The following is a 24046-nucleotide window of genomic DNA, read 5'->3' as shown; positions in this document are numbered from 1 at the left end:
AGACGGGCACCGAGGTAGCCGGGTTGTTGGGGACGCAGCAAGTGCCGTTCCGCACCATGTCCCCATTGTTTTGACACCTGTCCCCGCTCTCCGTCCTTGCCTGTCTGTAGTGGCGCCGGGGGGCTGGTTCTCCCGGTGTCCTCTGATTAGCTCCTGCCGCTGTCAGACTCTCCGCCCCAATCAGCTGCTGGGGCGGGAGTTCTGACAGCATTTAAAGCTGCTCAGTTCCTGGGAAGATTGCCAGTGTTTGCCTTGTCTCCAGCTGCACCCGCATACTTCCTTATTGATTACCTACTTTGACCCGCTGCTTGGACTTGACTACGATTTGCCTGACCCTTCTGTACCGCGTTCCTTCTCGTTGCTGACCCAGATAGCCAGACCTGCCTTTGTGTCATTTGTTTCTGTGTTTGTCTGTAAAGCGGACTCCAGCCCCGTGTCCCTAGTCAGGCTATGGACTGTCGCCCTGTTGTCGCCCCAGGGCTTAGCCCAGGGGGGCAATAGGTAGGGACAGTAGTTGTAGACGGATTTCAGGGACTTCCAAATACAGGGACTTCCAGGGACGTCCAAATAGGAACCCCAGTTCCTTAAGAGTCGTTGTCAGTATTTACACTAAATGATTATTGTTCAGATTCACATGACCTAGCGAGAATTTGAAGGATAATCGTTTTGTGTAAAAAGGGCCAAAGATGACTTAATTGATGGCAAAAATGAAAGCATGCAACACGTTTCAACCCCTTATCAGAGTCTTCATCAGGTAGGCTTAGAAAGGACAGATTATCTATATTCTGTATATAGGGAAAATGCATACATAGGTGGGTAGATACCTTCTTTACAGTCCCTTATTAACATAACTATTAACATTTTTAAAATACAGTATAATCATAAAAAGCATAGAAAACTATTAAAAAATATTTTAAAAATCAGCAGTTTGAGCGCTACGTGACCAGAGGTAAAAATTACAATCCACCCATTTATAATACTGCAGAGACTCCACTCTCATACGTATTTACACATAAGCACAACTACAAATCAGTATGCACAAGTAAGGCTGCCTGTCCACGGGCGTTGCGGTATCCCGCGGTGGATCTCCGCTGCGGGAGCCACCTCCCGGGAGCAGAAGCCGGCAGACGGATCTCCGCTGTTAGGCTATCTGATAGATAGGCTGACCGCGGAGAATCACAATGATTCTCTGCTTGTTGACGGAGGCGGCGCTTTTCATAGCAACACTATGGAAAGTTTCAGACAGCGTGATTCGACAGCGATTTACCGCCGGCAGAATCACGCCTGTGGACAGGGGGCCTTAAGGGAGGTGAACTAAAGGACCATTTACACCAGCAGATGATCGCTCAAAGATCATTTAAATAACAGTTTGAGTGACAGCTTTGAGTAATGATTTTGCATAAACTATTAAGTAGCTTCTCAGCTTCTTAAGTACCAATTAAGTCTGCAAATAAATCTTTCGCTGACGGGTAGTTAATAGCCCGAGGGCTCTTATCTGTGCTCAGATCCTTTGTTCTCCACGGGAAACAATGCTATCAGCACTCCCCGTAGAGAACTGCTGATAAAAGTGAACCACGATTTTTAGGTTGGACTCAATTTAACGATCAGGTAGCAGTGCCCAAAGAGCGGATGATGGGTGCACATTTAGACGCACCGATTATCACGAAAATGATCACCGATTAGCGACTTTTTAGCAATCATCGGCTGGTGTAAATGGGCCTTTACTCAGATGTAGTGAGTGCAATAATCAGTCGAAATGCTTCAGCTCTATATGGGTATAAAGTTCACTAACTCTCATGTGGATGGCATTGTGAAAACATCACTGGTCTACTTGCTGTCCCATCAGTTGCATAGCCTAAAGGCATATAAGATATAATTCATGGGATGCTTTGCATGGTAGCGTACAACCACTGACTTCCATCAATAGTGCATGGGTTCCAGTGACAGGATCACTCCAACGTGTTTTGGAGGCTACAGTCTCCTGACAAGTCTAACAATGGAGAACAGAAAGATCCAAAAGATAATTTGGCTCCTTATCATTTAAAATTAGTCCCACCAAATCTCCTTCCTCTGACCAAATCTACTGTGCTATATCACAGCTCAATCCAACGCCTGTCATCATCTAGACCCTTTTCTACAAATATGAATGGTATACTGGAACAATTTATCTCATTGGGTGAATGGGAAAATGTTTGACACTATTCATGATAATCACAATAGTATCCGTAGTACTAATACCATAAGACACAAACCAACTAATCACTTCACATCTGCTTTCATCTTCACCCACATACTCAGGCACTATCTGAAGTCTAGTATTTGGGTGAATTAGGCTGCACTGTTGGTTCAGTATTGAGGACACATGGGGCAGCAACAAGCATAATATGGTGGTAGCAGCAGGATGTAATATTAAAGGGTGAGATAGGGCTACAGAAGGGAGGCACCAAGACATCTGAGCAACAAACTCTGCAATCAGTCATTATATGGGTCTGGGCCAGCTGGAGAAGAAAATGAAAGGGAACGTCTGTAATCAGGGCCTTTTAACACTAGCGTTTTCTTTTCCGATTTGCCATTCTATTGTGTGAGGAGGCTCTTCAATGTGGCTCAGTGGTTAGCACTGTTGCCTTGCACAGTTCAGTAAATACTGTACTTGACCCATCCCCCATACATGTAAAACAACTTTATAACCTTTGCTATTGTATTTCTCCATTATATCATGATATAAACAGTCAACCAGATACATTTAGAGACATGCCTTATGATTATTTCATAGTAGTGACTAGAGCTGAGCAAGCACGCTCGGTAAAGGCAGATACTCGAGCGAGCATCGCTCTTCTCAAGTAGCTGCATACTTGTCCGAGCAAATGCGGGGGAGCGACGGGGGGATTGGAGGGGAGAGTGAGAGAGATCTCTCTCTTTCTCTCTCCCCCCCGCATTTGCTCGGACGAGTATGCAGTTACTCGAGAACGATGCTCTCTTGAGCATCTGCCTTTACCGAGCGTGCTCGCTCATCTCTAGTCACTACTTTACACTCTCTTGCGACTAGGGTATACCCTACGTATTGTTTCCCCTGCACACTCAGTTTTCCTAATATGCAAGCTCAGTTGTGCCAAGCCAAATTCATCCAACCATTTGAACCATAGCTTACTATATTTGTGTCCTGCTTTACATTTAGGATATATGCCTTTTTTCCATGGTAAGAGTCGGTTGACTTCATCCTTAATTTCCCTCAATGAAGGGGGGACTCATCCAGCCAATGCTGCGCTATCAATGTTCTTGCAACGTATAAGAGTCTCGCTACGGCTAGTTGTCCAGGCTCCTCCACTGGTATATCACTTATATATCCCAGGATACATATTATTGGAGTAAACTCCAGATTTATTGTATATACAGTGTTAATCAGAGAGAGGACCTCACTCCAGTATCCGTTCAGTTTTGGACACAGTCACATCATATGTATCAGTCGCGCTACTTGAGTTTTACAGCGAGCACATAAAAAGCTATTCCTTACCCCTATATCTTGCAAAAAGGCTGGAGTACGATATATTCTATGTATCAAATATATTTGAGACAGTCTATGTGATTCGGTTAGGGGCAACTTAGGTGTCATCCCAATGGGAGTCCTCTATGGGACTAATATCAGCCTCCTATTTATTCTTAATCAGGGAATGATTCTGTAGGTTTAAATTTCCTTGTGTAGAATTGTATAACTGCGATCTTCCCTGCTGCAGTAGATGCCGTACCTGTAAGATTATATCAAATTTGTAGTCTTCATTTCCCTAGAGCTCACCTCTGCTAGGTATGCGTACCTCAACTGCAAGTACCTATAGAACTGTGTGTGCGGTAAATTCTAATCACTCAGATGTTGCCTTTGGTCAGAATTGAACACAGAACTCCAGCACTGCAAGGCAGTAACATTAACAACTGAGATACCATGGTTGTGCTTTCTTCTCTGGTGGAGGAGAAGAACAAGAAGAATAAACATAAAGAGAACATAAAAACTCCATAAAGATGTTTTTCTTGGTCCAGATTGGAACCCAGGACTCCAGCATGGCAAGGCAACAGTACTAACAACCGAGCCACCACCCTTATAGGTTTCCTTTCTCCAGAGGAGAAGAAAAAGAATAAACAAAACAAGAACATACAAACTCCGTGCAGATGTTGTCCATAGTCAGCCGTATACCTAGAAGCCCAGTGCAACAAGACAACAGTGCTAGACACTTAACTACTAAGATTTTTTTCTCTTACTACTTCCTTCTTCCTCCTTTCTCCAGAAGAAGGAAGAACAAGCATTGTGGCTCAGTGGTTAGTACTGGTGCCTTGCACTGATGGGTTTCTCGGTTCAAATCTGACCAAGGATGACATCTATATGGAGTTTGTATGTTCTCTTCTTCTCCTCCTCCTCTAGAGAAGGAAGAACAAGTGTGATGGCTCAGTTGTTAGCATGTATGGAGTTTTTCAAAGTTTATGTTGTCTTGATGAGATTTGAGCCTAGCGCAGAGATCTCTTCCAACCACCTCCATTCACCATCATTTCTTGTTTATACTGAGTGAGAAGTCAGTTACTAGTTGCTTCTCTTCAGTGAGCTAAAACAAAGCGATTAGCGACTAATGAGCGATTTCTCTGCCGATAGGTGGTCCGTGTAACAGTTACCTCCTTATGTCGGAGGTATTGTATATTGTAGAAGGATTTTACCAGCTGTACTGCCAATGGAAGGATGCAGGACATCCCACTTTATAGCCATATAGACCCTCATAAATAAAAGGAGCAGCACATTTTTACAGTGGCCATTTGCATACCAAAGCATAGTAGACTATGCTTTCGTATATGGTAAAAAAAATAAAATAAGTTTGCTACATAGATGTCCAGCATATGCCAAAAGAGCACTGTCTTGGTATATGGTGGGTGCATGGGAGCCTATGGCCATGTCGGAGGCACTGTATACATCAGAGAATACTCCTGTATACCTCTGAGGTGTACAGCCATGAACAGAGAGATGGCCAGACACATTTTACGGTTCATGTGGCTCTATTGAATTAAACACAGATGGCCAAAAAAACTTTTTGTGTAGATCACCTAGAACCACCAGTGTTTTCTGGAAGTGCAGGGATGGGTTCACCAGAATAAGTATATAATTGGGTGTCATCAGAATATAGATAGTACTGAAAGCCAAATCTGCTGATAGTTTGTCCATTGGGGCTGTGTAAATGGGAAAGAGGGGGTACCTAGAAACAAATCTTGAGGAACCCCAACAGCAAGGAGAAGCGTAGTAGAGCCAACAAATGATACACCGAATGAGGCCGGTTCCACATCCGGTAGGATCCTCCGGTCGGAGGCTCCGTTGCAGATCCGGCACAAAATACCATAAGAAAAAGTAGTACATGCTGCGCTTTTTAGCTTCTGGCTAAAAGCCGGGTAGCCGAGAGGAAAGTGAATGGACCCTATTATAGTCAATGGGGTCTGTTCGCTGCTGCTCGATTCCATCATATGACGGAGCTGTTCGGCCAGCGGATTCCCCTTTCCCGCTTCCTGAACACAGCAGGAAACTGGAACCCCGACGCTGATGTAAAACCACCCTGGGGGTCTCGCTGCTGCAACGCCTGCTGATCGCTGGAATCCGCATAAAATTCCACGGCTCTGGACCTGCAGCAGACGTCACCCCTTCAATTGAAAGAGTGAAATCTGCTCTGGATCCAACTTAAATTGCAGGAAGTGGTGTGGACTTTGACACGGATTCTAGTGCAAATCAGCACCAACATCCACAGCGCTAAATATCCTGCAGATGTATTTTTTGCGTACGCACGTATATTTTTACCTACACGCACACCGTGATCCGCTTTCACATACAATACTGTAAAACACACAGTGAGACATATTATAAACAAACATATACTTACACATTTAGCTGCACACAGGTACATATATAACACATATATAATACAAACATGGGACGATTCTGCAGCAGCGGTCAGCCGGGTGTCCCCCAGGCTGTCTCCTTTCTCAGCGGACCCCCCAGATCTATCTCCTCCTCTGCTCTCCCCACCGCCCTGCCATTCCACACACATCCCATTAGCAGTCCGGCTCCTATATATTTAATTGTATCAGATAGTAGCCCAGAGCACACGAAAAACCATAATAGAACATGGCGAAAGAATACAGAAGGTCAGTAATAAGATTCTCTTTTGAACAGGCGGGTGACGTCACCGCTAGCTCTTTCGCACTCGCACAGCCTGTTTACACAGTCATATACATCATTGGCTCGTTTGAACGAGAATCATTTAGTCGCTGTATAAGTGAATGAGAATGACTGAATGAGCGCTGTTTAATGCCTCATGTCCATGGGTATGATTCAATTGCGGATTTCCCGCGGGGCATCTGTGCGGGGGATCCGCAATTCAATCATCCAATAGACAATCACTGGGCATCTGCAGGTAAATAAATACCTACGGGTGCCATTTTTCACAATTTGCGGATCACATGCACGGAGAAAAAAAACGCAGCATGCTGCATTTTCCGCGGCTTCCCGCACTGACGAATTCTGTTGAAGTCAATGGTAGGTGTCCGATGTGCTGCACACCTGCAGCTGACACTGCGGATGTACCATAGATCTCCTGGAAAGCAGGGGATTTTTTTAAAAAAAGCACTGCGCACGTGGGGGGGGGGGGGGGTGCACCCGAATCGAGGGTCCAAACCAAGTCGGTTCTGCTGTTTAACCCTAAACTGTTGCTACTTGTGGGTCTTTATGTCCCTTTTTCCAGGCGAGGGGCTCTGTTGCGGAGTGCTCTGCGGGGTCCTATGTTATTGTGAGCTGCCTCCAACCAGAGGCAGGACACCATAGTAAGGACATTGGTTGTACGCAGAGTATCTACATCTGGCAGTCCGCTGGCCTAGGGGGCGCTACAAGGTGAAATGGGTTATTCCCAGCATGCAGTAATAGTATAATATAATCACTAGAGGAGTATTATTACTACCCATCAGTATGTTATATTGGCTATGCTTGCTTAAATGTCAGTAATTGTTGTTATACATACCCTATTTTTTGCTTTATAAGACACACTTCTCTTTCCCCCAAAACGAAAGTGCCGAAATGTGTCGCATCGCCATTTGTTCACATGATCGCGAGTTTAAACGCACGATTGCGCTAACAAAATCGCGGTCATGTGAACAAACTGGTGATCAGTTACCAGTTCTCTCTCCTCCCCACTGCCGCCCATACGTGCTGCTGATTGGTGGTGAGCACCGGTGAGAACTGCTGCTGCTTCCCTGCCTCCACCAATCGGCTTCTTCCCTTCCTCCTGCCGAACAAGCGCCGCTCTGACACGGAGCTCCGGTATTTGAGACCTCTGCTGTGCCTTCTGCTCTGTCGCCTGGCACTAACCCTGCAGTGTCCCTGGGTTAATTAAAAATGTTTTTTTCCCCATTTTCCCTCTCTAAAACGGGGGTGCGTCTTATCATCCGATGTGTCTTATAAAGCAAAAAATGCGGTATATATTTAGCCATGTCCGTTTCTTCATGGGGCTGTCCGCAGCATGTTCATCTGTGAAGTGCGCACTTTTTTTGTCCAAAAAAAATGGATGAACACGTAGCTTTTCACAGATCCATAGCTTATAATGGTTTAATCGTAGTCAAACTATGCATACGCTTAGCCAGACGTACGTTTCTGTGCGTTTTTCTTGCGCACATGAAAAAGTGATGACATACGCCTATAAGGAAAAAATGCACATATACACAGTGAATTGGGTCCGTTTTTCATGAACCGAAATTGCCTATGCCCATATGAATGAGCCCTGACTTTTGGGCCCATTTATATAACCCTGAGACCCCATTATACGGGTATTATTGGAGTCTGACCTAGAAAAGGAACCCATATTATTCTATGTGGCAAATAAGAAAGATGGAACTATACCTCTGCAGTGCCTCCTATAGGATGGCAGCATTCCTTCAAATCAATGAACGACTTTTTAACAAGCCTGTAAAACAATGATTGGGAAGGGTAAACCAAGCCAGAATCCATACACAGACAGCTATTTCAGGGTGTTTGCCTCTCATCAGTGTGCAGTAGGGTTCTGGTTTGGTTGGAGAAAGGCCTATAATGGGTCAAGAAGGGTGCTGCCTCTCCTTAAGGAGAGCACCCAAAAAGTGTGCTTAGGGGGCAAGTGGGTTGGGGGATGGCACCATCTCTCCCCAAGGAAAGCACCGAGAAGGGGTGTGAGAAGACACCTGAAAGGTGAGTGAGGAGGCTTATTAGGCCATGCATGCGCCTCTGGGTAATTTATGCAAATACCCTCTATGTGGCAATACTCTGCTGAGTTTTTTCACGCAGACACGGACTGCTCATCGCATGCACTGTTCCAATTCTTTTTACAGACTAGACTCTCCCATTAAAGCAATGGGGATAGAAAAAAACGGACCGGACTCAGATGCCATCTGTGTACAGTCTATGTGCTGTCCATTTTTCTTGATAAATGCAAGAAAAAAGAATTGGGTTTCTTTCAGGTTTTTTTGTGAACATGAAAAATGGATGACAAACGGAAGTAAAAAAAAAATCTTGACTCATGGACTGCATGGAGATGAAATACGGAACTGCACACATATGAAAAAACGCCCTTTTTTGCAGACATGAAATAAACGATTTTTGTAACACAACTGTGCACCTAGCCTGAATCTGAGTTTGTATCATGAACTTTGTTTGTATTTGAGGCCTGGAGTTTGGCCAATACTTTGAGGCCCCCTTCACATGGGCATATTTGTGCAGTACGCAGAGAATAGAACCTGTTCGTTCACATGCACATATTTTTCCTGCTCATTTGGGTCGAACAAAAAAACAAAACGCAGCATGATCTATTTTCACGAGTATTTGCACACCCAAAATCTCCATAGAAGTGAATGTGGAAATACGTAAAAGAGATGCATGAAACACTGTGTAATTGTGCAGGAAAAAGAACACATCTGGTGTCATTAGACTAATTAGGCGTTTCAATTGGCGTGTATTTTTTTCCCGCGTACAAATAAACATGTCTTGCGGACGCAAAAAGTACAGTCAGATATGCCAATGTGTGAACAAAAATACATCCGAAAACGACATCTGGTTTCCTCATGATAGAACTATCTGTGAGATCTCATCTGGGTTCCTTGTCCTGTATCTGTGAGATCTCATCTGTGTTCCTCATCCTGTATTGGTGAGATCTCATCTGGGTTCCTCATTCTGTATCTGTGGGATCTCATCTGGGTTCCTCATCCTGTATCTGTGAGATCTCATCTGGGTTCCTCATCCTGTATCTGTGAGATCTCATCTGGGTTCCTCATCCTGTATCTGTGAGATCTCATCTGTGTTCCTCATCCTGTATCTGTGAGATCTTATCTGGGTTCCTCATCCTGTATCTGTGGGATCTCATCTGGGTTCCTCATCCTGTATCTGTGAGATCTCATCTGGGTTCCTCATCCTGTATCTGTGAGATCTCATCTGGGTTCCTCATCCTGTATCTGTGAGATCTCATCTGGGTTCCTCATCCTGTATCTGTGAGATCTCATCTGGGTTCCTCATCCTGTATCTGTGAGATCTCATCTGGGTTCCTCATCCCGTATCTGTGAGATCTCATCTGGGTTATTCACGATGTAACTATATCTACAAGATCTTGGTTCCCCATCATGTAATGACGAGCTCACTTCCCATCTTCTAGTTCCTCTATGATAGATAAGGATAGTTATGACTACTTTTTCACTGTCTTCTTCATATTCCTGTGACCTGGCCATTGTGATCCCCATTCAGTAGTTTAGGGATTTTGCTGGCACAGGAGAAGCTGGCCAGGCAGACACTGTGCCCCAGGTCAGACAGAGAAATTTGCTGACCGTTAAATGTGGATGAAGTCATGTCTCTCTGGAGGGCTCTGTGGAATCCCTCCCCCTGTGAATGTGTGATCCGCCTCCCCTTTTCTGGTATATAAGAGGGTGGCTGTACATTGTGGTACATAGGTCTGTGTCTGGCTTCACGTCTCAACCATGGACATCACTATTCAGCACCCCTGGTTCAAGCGTGCCCTGGGCCCTTTCTATCCCAATCGCCTCTTTGACCAGATGTTCGGAGAAGGGATGTTTGATTATGACCTGTACCCCTTCTTCTCCTCCACCATCAGCCCTTACTACAGGCAGAGCCTCTTCAGGGGTTATATGGATTCTGGCATCTCTGAGGTGAGGGCGAACAGTCAAGAATAGCCTAAAGTGTGGTCCCTGGGATGCACACATCCTACTACTAGTAGAACCATTATGGGTGGAGGCTCATGTAGGGCAATGCTCCCCAATGTGGGGATGTTACAAAATTAAACTCCCGCAATGCCCTCACAGACTCCACCATAGTCTTTCCTATAGTCTTCATTTGCCCGTTAAGTTTTTTGCTTCTTGTTGTGGAGATTGGGCCTAATGGTTATCTGTCCTTTGTATTAGAGGTCACTAATGTTCTATATAATAACAGGAACTCATCTCACGTATTCATCACATTCATTCTAGATGGATATATATAATGTCTGGCTTTAGTTCCTGGTATGGCAGCGAGTAGCCTGGTGGATAAGCTATACTAACCTATTTGTCTCTTATTACAGGTGCGCTCAGACCGCGAGCGTTTTATGATTAACTTGGACGTGAAGCATTTTTCTCCTGAGGATCTGACGGTGAAACTTTTGGATGAGTTTGTGGAGATCCATGGAAAACACAATGAAAGACAGGTGAGTAATATTTCCTAAGGACAGAATCATGGATGGATGATGTCTTCTCAGGCTAAAACCTCAGGTGGATGGTTGGAGTGGTGAATGGGTGATGTGTCCTCAGGGCAGAGCTATGTATGGATCCATGAAATGATGGATGACTGATGTGTCCTCAGGGAAGAGCCTCGGATGGATGGGTGATGTGTCCTCAGGGCAGAGCCATGAATGTATGGATGCAATGATGAATGGATGACTGATGGGTACTTAGGGCAGAGTCGTATGAATGGACGGAGTGATAGATGGATAACTGATGTGCCATCAGGGCATAGACTCATGTGGATGAGTGAATGAATGACTGTTGTGTCCTAAGGACAGAGTCTTGTATGTATGGATGGAGTGATGGATGGATGACTAATATGTACTCAGGGCTGAGCTAGAGATGGATGCACTAATGGAGTGATGGATGGTTGATTGATGTGTCCTTAGGGCAGAGTGTCAGATGGATGACTGATGTGACATCAGTGCAAAGCCTTGGATGGATGGGTGGATAGATAACTGATGTGTACTCCGGACAGATTCTCTAGTGGATGGGTGACATTTCCTCAAGGCAGAGCCATGGATGGTTGGGGTGATGAATAGATGACTGTTGTATTATCAGGTTAAAGCCTTGGATAGATTGATGACTGATGTGCCATCAGGGCCTCAGGTGGATGGATGGGTGACATATCATCAGTGCAGAGCCACGACTATATGGATGGAATGATGAATGGATGACTGATGGGTACTTAGAGCAGAGCCATGTTTGAATGGATGTAGTGATAGATAACTGGTGTGCCATTAGGGCATAGACTCACAAGGATGAGTGGATGGATGATATTGTGCCCTAAGGGTAAAGCCTCGGATGGATAGTTGAACGGAACCAGTGTAAATTGAGGCTGGTATTCCACTTACAATGTGGAGCCAGCACATTATATACGTGGCAAGAAGCACTATCACCAAGAGCTTACACTCTAACATATCTCACAAGCACGGACAGTGACAAGAATCTGGGCAGAATAGAACTAAACACAAGGCAGGAGAGCTATCACAACCTCCCCCAGTGATAGTCAATGTAGCCTGAATGCATCAACATTTTACTGTATATCTCATGTATCTTCTATTCATTCATGAAATGTTGTACTGTTGCATATTGAGCAGTTGCTGGTGTGACATGACATTGGTGGGATGGGATTCATTCACTGGTGTAGGTTATATATGTGTAACCGACACGTTCTCTCTGTTCAGGACGATCACGGATACATCTCCCGCGAGTTCCATCGCCGTTATCGCCTCCCATCAAGCGTGGACCAGTCCTCAATTAGCTGCTCCCTCTCTGCCGACGGCATCTTGACCTTCTCTGGTCCCAAACTGTCTTCCAACCTGGATTCAAGCCACAGCGAGAGACCCATCCCCGTATCCCGTGAGGAGAAGCCCACCTCAGCTCCCTCCTCCTAAACCAGCCACCTTCCGGTCCTCACCTGCGATCCTTTCCTTACACCCCACCCTAATGTCTACCCCAAGCCTCTGCTCTTCTGTGTACAGACTGCAGGGCCAAACCAGCAATAAAGATTTCCTGATATCAGCCGCTTGGTGTCTGTGTCTCATGATGTCATGTAACTGCTGGCGCGGTTTTTCTCGTAACTACAATTGCAGTTGTCTGCATTACATTTGGGGTTCCTTCGCACAAGACGTAAATGCTCCAGCAAATCGGCAGCTTTTACAGCACGGGCCACGGGGACAGGATAAACCATTCCCACATGAAGCAGAAAATTTTCACCCAGAATCCGCAACATATTTGAAATAAGCTGCAGATTCTAAATTCTGCGGACTTCAACCTTTGAAAGGCAAAAGTTGAAACTCGCAGCAAAATATGCACCATTTTGGTGCGGATTCGGCCACTGTGAATTTTCTGCTACAGAAAGCCCAGAGCGAATATACCTTTTGGGAAGCACCTTAAGGCTATGTTCACACGAGGCGGACCCTCCACGGGATTTACAGTAGCAGCAAAGTGGCTACGATTTTCAGAATCTTGTCCACATGCTGCGGAGAAAATCTGCACAAAAGCCATGTAAAAACCGTGGTGCGAATTATAATATATGGCATATCTATAGTACCGGATTTTGGGTGCAGTTTCCACCTCTTCTAATGAGGAAGGGGGGGGGGGGGAATTCCCTTTAAATCCATGTTAAAATCCACACCATTTTAGGTGGATTTTGCGGTGCGGGACCGCTGTGGACAACCAGCAGCAAATACCGCCCTGTGTGAATATAGCCTCAGGGTACTAGTACATGGGCACTCGCTGCTGCTAGAAATGCTCAATATTTACTGCCAATGGCCAGGCTGCACCTGGATACAGTACCGTTTTAAGATGCTGGTGTCAGTCATCGTAAGCATTAACCCTTTGCAATCCAATTTTGGATTGAAAGTTTCCTAGGGGACTTTCTCTTTCTCCCATTATACAATGGCACCATCTGCTGGCTAGAGCCAGTACTGCGGTATGGGACATGCTGAAGAGGCCCCCGACAACAGAGCGGCTAGTAATATACAGTAAGAATACCCTGCCGGACGTCTTTCGACATCGGAGCTGTATATCCTTCAATAAGAATGTCTTCAGACGTCAGACAGTGGATTGGAAAGGGTTAATGGCACCAGCTAAGGCCAGTATCACAAAGGCGTATATTTGCACGCGACAAAACAAAAAAAAATGCATCTAGTGAAATGGCTAACTAGTTTAATGAGTTCCAGACGTGTTCTTTTTCCTGCGCACATCTAGCGTATTTTGCACACATTTGCACATCCCCATTGACTTCTATAGGGTCTTTGGTGCACAAATGCACAGGAAAGTAAAGCATGTTGCGGGGTTTTTTGGCGCGACCGCAGAAAAACAAATATGTGCGTAATGAATCCATTGAAATCAATTGGCTATATTCTCTGCATATTTCGCATGCAACTTTTGCGTACACAAATACGCCTGCCTAAGGGTTAACATTTAAGCAACGCTGCCCTTTTTCCAATGATCCGGCACTAGAGATGAGCCAGCATACCCGCTAAAGGAAAACTACTCGAGCGAGTAGTGCCTTATTCGAGTACTGCCCGCTCGTCTCTAAAGATTCGGGTGCCGGCGGCAGTCATGGAGCGGCGGAGGAGAGCAGGGAGGAACGGAGGGGAGATCTCTCTCTCCCCCTCACTTTCCCCTGCTCACCGCCGCAACTCACCTGTCACCCGCGCCGGCAGCCGAATCTTTAGAGACGAGCGGGCAGTGCTCGAATAAGGCACTACTCGCTCGAGTAGTTTGCCTTATAGAGTATGCTCGCTCATCTCTAACCAGCACCCATCAACATGGTGAACAGGCAACCTCTGTCAGCTAAACACAGCGGCACAACCTTCCTACATGGTCACAAACCCTCAGCTGTGTGAACAGAACTACCTCAGGGCAGGTTTCGGAATCTCTGGATTTAACACTTTCACTCCTAAGCCATTTTTCCAGTTTTTATTTCTTCTAAACACCTTTTAAAAATTATAACTTCTTTATTCTTCATTCGAGACAACTGAGGGCTTCTTTTAGTGCGGGGCAACTCCGATTTTTCAATTTGTGCCATTTAATGTACAATATAAGGGGCCAATTTGTTGGAAAACACCTAAAAACTTTTGCAGTGCTACAAAATGGTAAAAGAGCCAACACAAGTGTGATTTGTGTGTGTGAAGGGAGGGGGTGGGGTGAAGACGGGATGACCTGTAGTTTCTATTAGCACCATTTTGGGATACATATGACTTTTTGTTAACTTTTTATTACTTTTTTTTTTCTTGGAGAGGACCATTTAAAAATAAATAAATAAAATATTCTGGCTTTGCGCTCTTTTTTCTGATGGCGTTCTCCATGCTTGATAAATAAATTTAGTAAATTGAACTTTCAGACGGGATTCCAAATATTTTTTTTTTCGTTTGGCTGTTGCATTTTTGCAAACAGACAATTTATGGACTTGGCTTTACAGAAAGAAATATCTGGCAACCCCGGGGGTTTTCACGGCAAGCGGCATCCCACGGGTAGCGTCTTTAGCGCCTACAAAACACTCATGGCGATTTTGCAGCATTTTTCTTTTCTTTACAAGACAACAATCACTCCCATCATGTATGAAAAATAATTTATTTACTCGTATCAGTAGAAATGAGTCATTGACCCGTTAGTGTCCTTCAGTCCCGCAACTGTGCAGGAAAATACTCAACACATAGACCCTCACCGGAGGACGAGGTCAGGGGTGGGTGAGGGGAACAGAGGAGAGGCAGCTGTAGGGGGCAGACACGATGGGTGAGGGGTACATCTGACGGTCGCTGAGGAGACTTGGGGAACATAGAACAGGATTCATCTGGTGAATTAGCAGCTTTCTAAGATCCACGTATTGTAGCTCCAGCGCACATCACCGGTGTCATGGCGTCCAGATATCGCCATACAAAGTCAAAATAATTACTTTAGACAGAAAGAAAAATAACCAATTTGTTCTGTGCTTCTGGTTATTGCTTCATCCCAGTCAGTGCTGCATGGACCCACTCCAGGAACAGAGCGACCCCTTCTGTGCATTTGATATATTGCAAGGCCCTCTGCCAAGGAGCAGGTACGAGGTAAAAAAAAAAGTTCAACTATTTCTACTACTCCCCCCATCGTTCATTGCACAGCAGGGGATCCGCAGTCCACACTACAGGTCATAGGTGCCAGGGGCCACACCTGGGCTTCTGTCAGAAATGTGGGCTCCAAGTAACAATCTGCAGGATTATCGGGGAGCGGTGAAGATGGAGGATCTGCGGGGGACGTGGTGGGAATGGAGAGAGAAAGCTGTAGCAACCTGCAGGAAGAGAAACACAGTCATGAGACACGAGGCCCGGACAGAGGCCGCAAGAACCAGACCAGCGTTCAGGGGCGCTGCCTCACCTCTGCTGCTGCAGAACATCCAGCAGTAAACCCGGGGAGTCTCCAGTACCAGAAGTACTATCAGCAGAGCGCCCCCTACGGACGGAGAGCCCTCGATGACGCAGCTTACTGAGGCACAGGAGACCTCGCACTCGAACAGACCTCCGCAGCTGACGAAGGGCACTGGCTCCTGGACAAAAATATGAAGAGTTACCACCCAGCAGAGACACAGGAGATGTTAACATGAAAACATATTACATACATACATACATACATACATAACACACACGGAATTGCCACTTTAGTAGAGACCCCCATTTAGTAGCGTGTTGACTTCCTTTGACCTTCAAACCACAGCAGTTCATTGCGGCGTGTCCTCTTGATAAGCTGTTTACGTCCACAGGATATCCTCTCACTAGATGTTTTCCTCACTCACGCGATTCTCAGCATATTTTTGACATTGTTAAACAAGAAAACCCCGCGAGGTTGGCCGTCTGAACTCCTGGCCCCGACTAGTCTAGCACCGATGACAAGGCCTCATCGGAAGTTGCTCAGATCGCTTACTTTCCCCACTCTAATGTCCAATTCACATAAACATATTTTCGGTCTGTGCGTTATCCATGTATGGCTATTATGGGTCTGTGGAAATCAGACGTGGACGTTTTTCACAGTGACCATTAGTCTGTGTGTAGGGAGGAGTCACTGCATGGCCGATTCTCGTCTATTTTCTATTAGGACATGTGGTGTGTAGACATCCCAGATAATCTCATAGTCTGGGCTCCTTCACACCGACGAGGGCGATAGCGGGCTGTGGTTTCATGTGAAACGTTTAGCCTGGCATTACTATGGGGATGAACGGAATCCCCCACCGCGCTCGTCGCGCTCGTCTCACACACACACACACACACACACACACACACACACACACACACACACACTAATTGAAAGCAATAGGCGATATCGCAGAAACATAGGAATGCTGCGATATATTTCCTGCATCGCAGCTCGGTGCCATTCAGGAGAACATTGCTGATGTGAATTAACCCATTCAAAAGAAAGGGCTTCATATCAGTGCGTCTCGCAATGCACAAATCTCACAATTTTCCTGCCAGTGTGAAGGTGGCCTTTTTGTGCTGTCCAATTTTTTTTTTTCCTTTTCTCAAAAATTTTCGGACCCACACACCCTTAGAAGGACGCCTAATGCAGATTCACACCAAAAAGGATCCATAGAAACACGTATTTTATTTTATACTCCACTTCTGGTCTATGTGTCTACTTTCCATATAGTTGGCCTCCAATTGTGGAAGGGCCGGTGTCTCTAATAAAGTAACTATTCCGCATACATGGACACGTCCATCACGCATGCGCACAGTCGGTCCTGAACAACCATACAACGAGCTTCATCACATGGTAATGACTGACCTTGTGTCAGGTAGGTGTCAGACGCTCGCCGTCCCTCCTGGAAAGTAACAGGCAGAAAACAGTTGGAGGACGGCATTCCCTGATGCTGTAGGACGGGAGTAGCTGACTGAGCACTGAGGGGCGCCGTGGAGCGCGGGTTATCGGACTCCAACAGTGGAGGAAAGCTGGATGGACGTAGACAACTCCCCAGACGGTTACATGGGGACGACGTGGAGGAAACCAGAAGATCTGCGAGGGAAAAAAAATGTAAATAAATTAATTATATAATATATATTATATATCTCAATGACCGCACACACCACAACTGGACAACCCAAGCAGTCCATAATAATCCAGCAGCTGGCATTTACCTGGTGCCGCTGGGCCGGGAGTTCTGCTCTTCAGGATTTTCTCATACAGCTGGGGCTCCTCAACTAACGAAGACTCTGGCAGGGGAGGGCAAGGGGCTGATGAAGGAGCCCCAAAGACGGCCGGTTCCCCCAGATATAACAGAGACTGTGAATCAATAACAGAAGAGTCAGGTCTTTGCACAATAACCACAATGTCAGTTTGTATATACAGTATAAGTATTATAAATGTGTGTGTATAAAAATATACATTTTAATGTATACATATATGTACACTGCCATGCCAGAAGTCATGGGGCAGGAACTAATATCATGCAGAATACCCTCTAGCCTGGCGAAGTGCAGCAACTCGACATGGCACCAATATCACAAGTGGATGGAAGACGTCTGGAGGGATGTTGAGCTATGCCATCTGGATAGCCACCTAAAGCTCCGTGGTATTTGTAGGTGCAAGATCCCGGGTGCGAATGGAGCTCTCCATCACATCCCATAAATGCTCAATTGGACTCATGTCAGGCAAACGTGCACACCACATCATTCATAGGAAGTCTCCAGAATGCTCCTCAAATCAATTCTGGACAGCTTAGACCCAATGGCATAGTACATCACCCGGCTGGAATATCCTAGCACTGTGGGGGTACAGGACGTCCATGAAGGGCTGCAAATTGTCACCAAGTAGTAAAACGTAGCGGTCAATGACATGTTCAGGTGAACTAGAGGACCCAGCCCATGCCACGAGAACCTACCCCACACCATTATGGAACCATAACCAGCCGGCACATGGGCAACTGGGGTCTGCACCGCAAATAAACCTACCATCAGCCTTAAACAATTGGTAACATGACTAATTGGACCACACCAAGGGTTTTCAATCTTCTAGAGCCCAGCCGGGGGCGCTGTGTCTAATAGTGTGGTAGAGGCAACTGATGGTTTTCTGCTGGTGTGGGCATCCTCAAGTCATCACCTGGGGTAATGCCACTTCATAAATCAACTTACAAACTGCTATCCCATGACTTTTGGCATGTCTGTGTACATACACACATCTGTAAGTACATGAGTGTGTGTGTAGATTTGCTCTCACCTGCAGTGGACCACTGAGCTCACAATCATAATCCGCCACTGTTGCTTGCGGTTGACCCAAGAGAGAAGAGACAGCAGAGGAGCACGGAGAGGGCGCCTGTGGGGAGAGGAGAGGAAATCCGCAATCAGAAATCAATGGACGCATGTCATCCCGCACACCCTCGTCTCCTCCCTCCAATATGTCCTTACCTTTACACAGTCGGAGGCTTTGTGTTCTGCTGCTGGAGACTGTCCAAAACGTGACTCCTGCAACCTCTCTACCAGGAGGTAGTAGATGGCGGCGTAATGATCATACGTGTCGTTCTGCAGAGCCTGCAAATACAGAGAAGAGAACGTAAGCTCTGAGACACGGACCTTCTAAATGGAGCCGAGCAGACGTGCAAGATCACTACTCACCTGCAGGGTGCGCTCTCTGTTGATGCCCAGACTTTGCATGATGGCCAAAACTTGCGCACAAGGCTTGAGGGCAGGGAGGGCATTGTGCAGGAGAGGCTGCTGGGGGGCTACACCCTGAAACCATCGCTGTTGTCTTATCTGTGCAATGCTCAGTCGCTTTCCTGGGTCCACCACCAGCATTCGGCGAAGCAGAGCCTCGCAGTCTGAAGGCGAGAGCACAGGTGTCAGAACACCGGTAAGGGGGGCCAAAACATGGAGAGGAAGCCCAAAGGACCCCCAACACTCACATCCAGCTCACCTTGTGACATGTAGTACGGTATTCGGAACCGGCCATCCAGCACCCGCTGTCGCAGGATCGGTAGGTTGGGTCCATCAAAGGGAAACGATCCGCAAAGCAAAACATACAGGACGACTCCTAAACTCTGAACAGAAGAAGAGAGCGCACATGAGATCACTGCGAGTGACCAGCACATATATGTAACACAGATAATCCACTGCATGTGACACGCTACACAGGAGCTCATTGGACCCGGACGCATCCGTGACTACATAGTGTGGCCAAGGTCATCAATCTAAGGCCATCTTCACATGGGGTGGATCTTCCACGGCATTTACAGTATCGGCAAAGTGGATGACCGTTTCAAAATCTCGTCCACCCGCTATGGCATTGACCGACGGAGCGGATTTTGGAACCGCAGCACCGGATTTTCGGTATGGATTCCACCTCTTCAAACAAGGCAAATTTATCGCAAATTCCACGCCATGTGAACATGACCCAAGGGGATAGTCGGACGTGGTAGTCACAGTTTATGGCGGCACGATGTAACCATTACTAAAAAGGAAGACACCCCTGTATGCCCCTCGAGTCTGCTACACACATGTCCTCACCCAAACATCCAGCAGAGGTCCGTCATACTCCTTTCCCTGGAACACCTCCGGCGCAGCGTATGGCGGGCTACCACACCAGGTATTCAGGGGTCGACCTTCCATGTAGAAGTTGCCAAACCCAAAATCTGCAGAAAAACAGATACGGTGTTACCACCAGCAGTGCCCGATCCCTGTGTCGGTGGGCACCTCTCTGGGCAGTGTCACTCACCAGCCAGTTTGATGTCCATGTTCTCGCTCAGCAGCAGGTTCTCCGTCTTGAGGTCTCGGTGGACGATGTTCTGGGAGTGACAATATTCCACGGCTGACAGGATCTGCAGGAACTTGGTGCGGGCCTCCTCCTCGGACAGGCGTCCCCGCACAGTCAGGTAATCTGCCAGGAGACAAGAGCGTCAGGACGGGGAGGGGGGGGGGGGGGAGCAGAGATCGGGCTTCAGAGCCCCCCATACATGACATCTGCCCCGCGGTAACACCACCAACTCACCAAATAACTCTCCGTTTTTGGCGTATTCTGTGACTATATAAATCATGTCTTTGGTCTCCATCACCTGCAATATAAAAGAGGGAGATTAACGGTGGAGGAGGGTCACATGGAGGTACAGGAGAGTGAGGGGGTCAGAGAAGGGTACAGTAAGGAAGAGGAGGATCTTGTGAGTGGCACAGTATGGCGGATCATAAGGGGAAGGGATGGGCGATGGGTAATAATGGGCGAGGGGTGCAGGAGTCTTACCTGGTACAGGCGGATAATGTGTGGATGGCGCACGCGCTTCATGATCTGGACTTCCCGATAGATCTTCTCCAGATTGGCACGATCCAGTCGTGTTTTATCGATGATTTTAATGGCGACCTGACAAGAGGAGGAGGAGGGTGAGACGGGCACAGATCATCAGGCTCTCCCCCTCCCCCACCAGCTCCTGCTCCCATTACCTGCGTGTTGGTTACTCGGTGCCGCGCCAGTTTCACCACTGCAAAGTTTCCCTTGCCGAGCGTCCCTTCAATGTCATAAAAACCAACCCGGAGGGGCCTGCGAGGGGCGCTGCCCACGCCACAGCCGTCCCTCAGAATCACCATCCTGCAAGAGGGAGACGAGAAGTCAGAGGTGTCAGAAGGATACAGAAGGGTGTATAGAGTGCGGGTGTCAGGATGTTGGGGGGTGTAGAGTGAGGGTGTTTGGGGTGTCAGTAGGGTATCGGGGGTATAGAGTGTTTGGTAATATGAATGGAAGGTAGATGCCAACATGTGGGGGCAGTCGGGGTGATATTGGAGGAGTGCAGATATCAGGATATTTAGGGGTCTAGAATGTGGATGTTGGGGTGCAGCTGTCGCGATATTTGTGGATGTTGGGGTGTAGCATGCAGCTGTCGGGATATTTGTGGATGTCAGGGTGTAGCTGTCAGGATATTGGCGTGTAACATGCAGCTGTCGGGATATTTATGGATGTTGCGGTGTAGCATGCAGCTGTCGGGATATTCGCAGTCTCTGACCTGCCTCTCAGCTCCGGGTGTCAGGGACTCTCATGCTTCTCCCCGGTTCTCTTCTGTTCTTTCTCCGGTCATCACGTGTTTCTGAGTCTCTCCGGTCCGTAACCCCGCCCACACTTCCATAACCCCACCTCATTGACGTCCCGTTTACGTCAACACCTCCTGAACTCCGCCTCGTTGCCTGGCGACGGGGAATGCTGACGCGCACATTGATGTCTCCGCTGCCCTGGTAACCGGCCGATGACGTTAGAGAACAGCTGGCACCATAATCGTCAGGTTTCAGTTTCCTCCAAGTGCGCCTGCGCAGTATCAGCGTGACGTCACCGAGCGGGAGGCGGACCCCTGGCGGCTATAGGCGGAACTGCGATAGCGTTAGACGTGACATGCAGAGGGTGACCTCTATGTACCCGGCACACGTAATGGGGGACCTGGCTGTCTGTACGGGTTAATGTATACAGATGAGGGGCTATACAGACTATGTACATTATATATATATATATACACTTCTGGATATGTATGTGGGGGGCAATTCACTATCCTACGTGATATAAAACCGCTAGTGTGAGAGGGTCCATGACGATCAGTGTACTTTCATTGATTCCATTTACCGCGTATTACGTGTGCGTACATCATGCATGTAATACAGGGCGATATTACGGTTGTGTGAATGAGCCCCACTCAGAGACCGCAGTAGTTATTAAAAGTGGAATTTTGTGCTGAACTGTTTATTTTGTTCTTGTTTGATTGTTGTTTTTTTTGCAAACGGCTGAAAATGTGTAAATTTGGCGAGTAAACCTAATCTGCAATGGAAGTTGAGTCATTTTCACTGGAACTGTAGGTGACAGCGCTACGTAAATAATACCACATTGTGGGGGAGTTAGAGAAACCGCATTATCATACTTTAATTCGGCCGCCTTCATACTGGCGTGAAAATTGCGTGAGATTTTTGCATTGCGAGACGTACAAATATGTGTCCCATTCCGCACACACCAGTGATGTTTTCCTGCCAGACACTGCGATTCGGGAATCAAATTAGAATTTTCGCGCAGTACAGATTTACCTGCGCCGTCGCGAGGATGACGGGGGTCCCGCGACCTTTCTGCAATGATGATTGCAGAGGGACCGCAGGATGAAAGGCTTGAGGCCCGCACAAAAATAGAGAATGCTGCGATTTTTCCTCTGTGAGCAGAAAATCGCAATTGATTTCCGCTCGTGGGCAGGAAAAAGCGCGGTTCCATAGCATGATACGGAAGGTATTTGCTGCCGAACCCGGGGGCGCACTCCCCGCTCCGGATTCCGCAATGCAAATACGGCCGTATGCAGGGGGCCTATGGATGAGAGTTCTTGAAATCTCCTCGGCATTGCTTCTATTTTAAGACCCGACCTGCGGGCGCACCTTGTAGTCTTTGCATCAGATGGCGTCACGGTTGGGAAAAAGCGTAATTAGGAAGTCTAAGGCCGCTTTCATACGATCCGATAAATCACTCCTGCATCCAGCGGGAATCTGGGCGGGTATTTCGCTTCTCATTTGTCCTTCAGTTCCTGCATGCAAAAAGCTGAATGACTGATCGGACCGTGTAAACAGGCAGCGGTTCATTCATGAAGGACTGCCTGTTTACTGTGAATGGAGGCGGGTGGCCAGAACGACCCCTGACTCGCTGCGCCTCCATTCACTGACTGACGCTCGCTCCTGTGTAAAAGCACTGGAACAATTATAGCTGGGACGACCTGTTGGGCATCTGCCCCCTACAGGTTGTCCCGTGTAAAAGCACCCTTACAGTAGTTGTGAGGTTATGATATTGGGTATAATTAATAGGGGGTGCTGTCATATTATGAAGATTAGCTGTGACTGTATGGGGTCAACACTGTCTCCCGCCTGATGCCCCGTTGGCTGCAGTCTCCCGAGCGTTTAGTTTCACATCTAGTTATACAGAATAAGAGCTCTTTCACACAAGCGTATATCGGCACGCTGTTTTCACGGTCAGACGATATGCGCTACGATCTGATGCATTATATTCTAATGCATTCGATCACATGGCCGTATTCCCGCGACGTAAAAGCACCCGACCGGCCAATATAGCGCCAGGTGCTTTTACGTCGGGCCCAGAAGACACTCCTGGAACTATCTTTTGGGCTGGAATATGTCGGCAGCTGCATGGGCTCCTATGGGAACCAATGAAAGCAGCCGGAGAAGGGAGGTGGGAGGGAGTTTAGCAGCGTGACCGCTAAACTGCCTCTTCTCTCCTCCCCTCCGGCTGATTGCAATGGGAGGGGGCAGCGCTAAGCGCTGCCCTGTCCCGCCTCCTCCCATTGCTGGCTGCAGACAAGGGAAGGGGGCAGGAGCTTACCTCCACCCCTGCTCCACCCCCTCCCATTGGAAACAGCCAGAGAGGAGGTGAGCCAGCAAGGGGGAGGGAAGGGGCAACAGCATGGTGGCCTCGGCGTATATACGTCGGGGTCCATGCGTCTGAACAGGTGCACAAACGTTAGATTTTTGCGCCTGTTCACGAGTTTTTACACCTGAGATGGTAGCGTATATCAGCCGGCCGTGAAAACGACGGACGATATACGTTCGTGTGAAAGTGCCCTAACTCAGTAACCGTGTAAGATGATGTTCAAACTGGAAATACAAAAAGGAGTTTTCCTCTCCACAGTTCTCCTTAGGACCTTCTCCAGCTCTTGGCCCTGAGCAAAATCTGCATCCAACAAACAGTCCTATATGATCATGGCCAAGCTCTAAGCAACTACTGCCTCATATGAAGGTGTGCAGAATTGTGCAACCAAGACATTGATTCT

The 24046-nt window shown here is 47.2% G+C and overlaps 2 protein-coding genes across 3 annotated transcripts; one reads left to right on the top strand and one right to left on the bottom strand.

The window, feature by feature from the left end:
* The first annotated feature begins 9999 nt into the window (after nt 1–9999).
* CRYAA (crystallin alpha A) lies at nt 10000–12305 on the top strand. Its single transcript, XM_066598579.1, has 3 exons — nt 10000–10188; nt 10596–10718; nt 11982–12305. The coding sequence occupies exons 1-3, from the start codon at nt 10000–10002 to the stop codon at nt 12189–12191; spliced, it is 522 nt and encodes a 173-aa protein (XP_066454676.1). The 3' UTR covers nt 12192–12305.
* Nucleotides 12306–14861: 2556 nt separating this feature from the next.
* Nucleotides 14862–21355, bottom strand: SIK1 (salt inducible kinase 1). Of its 2 annotated transcripts, none has more exons than XM_066599449.1 (14): nt 21254–21355; nt 20697–20841; nt 20500–20616; nt 20254–20317; nt 19981–20142; nt 19773–19897; nt 19183–19306; nt 18885–19087; nt 18678–18800; nt 18490–18585; nt 17412–17556; nt 17062–17289; nt 15661–15829; nt 14862–15574 (listed from the first exon to the last, which is right to left on the bottom strand). In XM_066599449.1, the coding sequence occupies exons 2-14, from the start codon at nt 20838–20840 to the stop codon at nt 15397–15399; spliced, it is 1878 nt and encodes a 625-aa protein (XP_066455546.1). In that variant the 5' UTR covers nt 20841; nt 21254–21355; the 3' UTR covers nt 14862–15396. The 2 variants fall into 2 exon arrangements, with proteins under 2 accessions (XP_066455546.1, XP_066455547.1); XM_066599450.1 differs by having other exon boundaries at nt 21258–21348.
* Nucleotides 21356–24046: the final 2691 nt, after the last annotated feature.

The sequence above is a fragment of the Eleutherodactylus coqui genome, chromosome 4 (genome assembly GCF_035609145.1).
Source record: "Eleutherodactylus coqui strain aEleCoq1 chromosome 4, aEleCoq1.hap1, whole genome shotgun sequence".
Classification (NCBI taxonomy): domain Eukaryota; kingdom Metazoa; phylum Chordata; class Amphibia; order Anura; family Eleutherodactylidae; genus Eleutherodactylus; species Eleutherodactylus coqui.
This window is presented reverse-complemented; position numbering and strand designations above follow the sequence as displayed.

Coding starts and splice junctions, on each gene's coding strand:
- CRYAA (XM_066598579.1), top strand. CDS start 10,000: ATGGACATCACTATTCAGCACCCCTGGTTCAAGCGTGCCCTGGGCCCT. Junction 10,189..10,595: donor TGGATTCTGGCATCTCTGAG/GTGAGGGCGAAC, acceptor CTCTTATTACAG/GTGCGCTCAGACCGCGAGCG. Junction 10,719..11,981: donor GAAAACACAATGAAAGACAG/GTGAGTAATATT, acceptor CTCTCTGTTCAG/GACGATCACGGATACATCTC.
- SIK1 (XM_066599449.1), bottom strand. CDS start 20,840: ATGGTGATTCTGAGGGACGGCTGTGGCGTGGGCAGCGCCCCTCGCAGG. Junction 19,307..19,772: donor GACCTCTGCTGGATGTTTGG/GTGAGGACATGT, acceptor TCTTCTGTTCAG/AGTTTAGGAGTCGTCCTGTA. Junction 17,557..18,489: donor AGCTCAGTGGTCCACTGCAG/GTGAGAGCAAAT, acceptor ATTGATTCACAG/TCTCTGTTATATCTGGGGGA.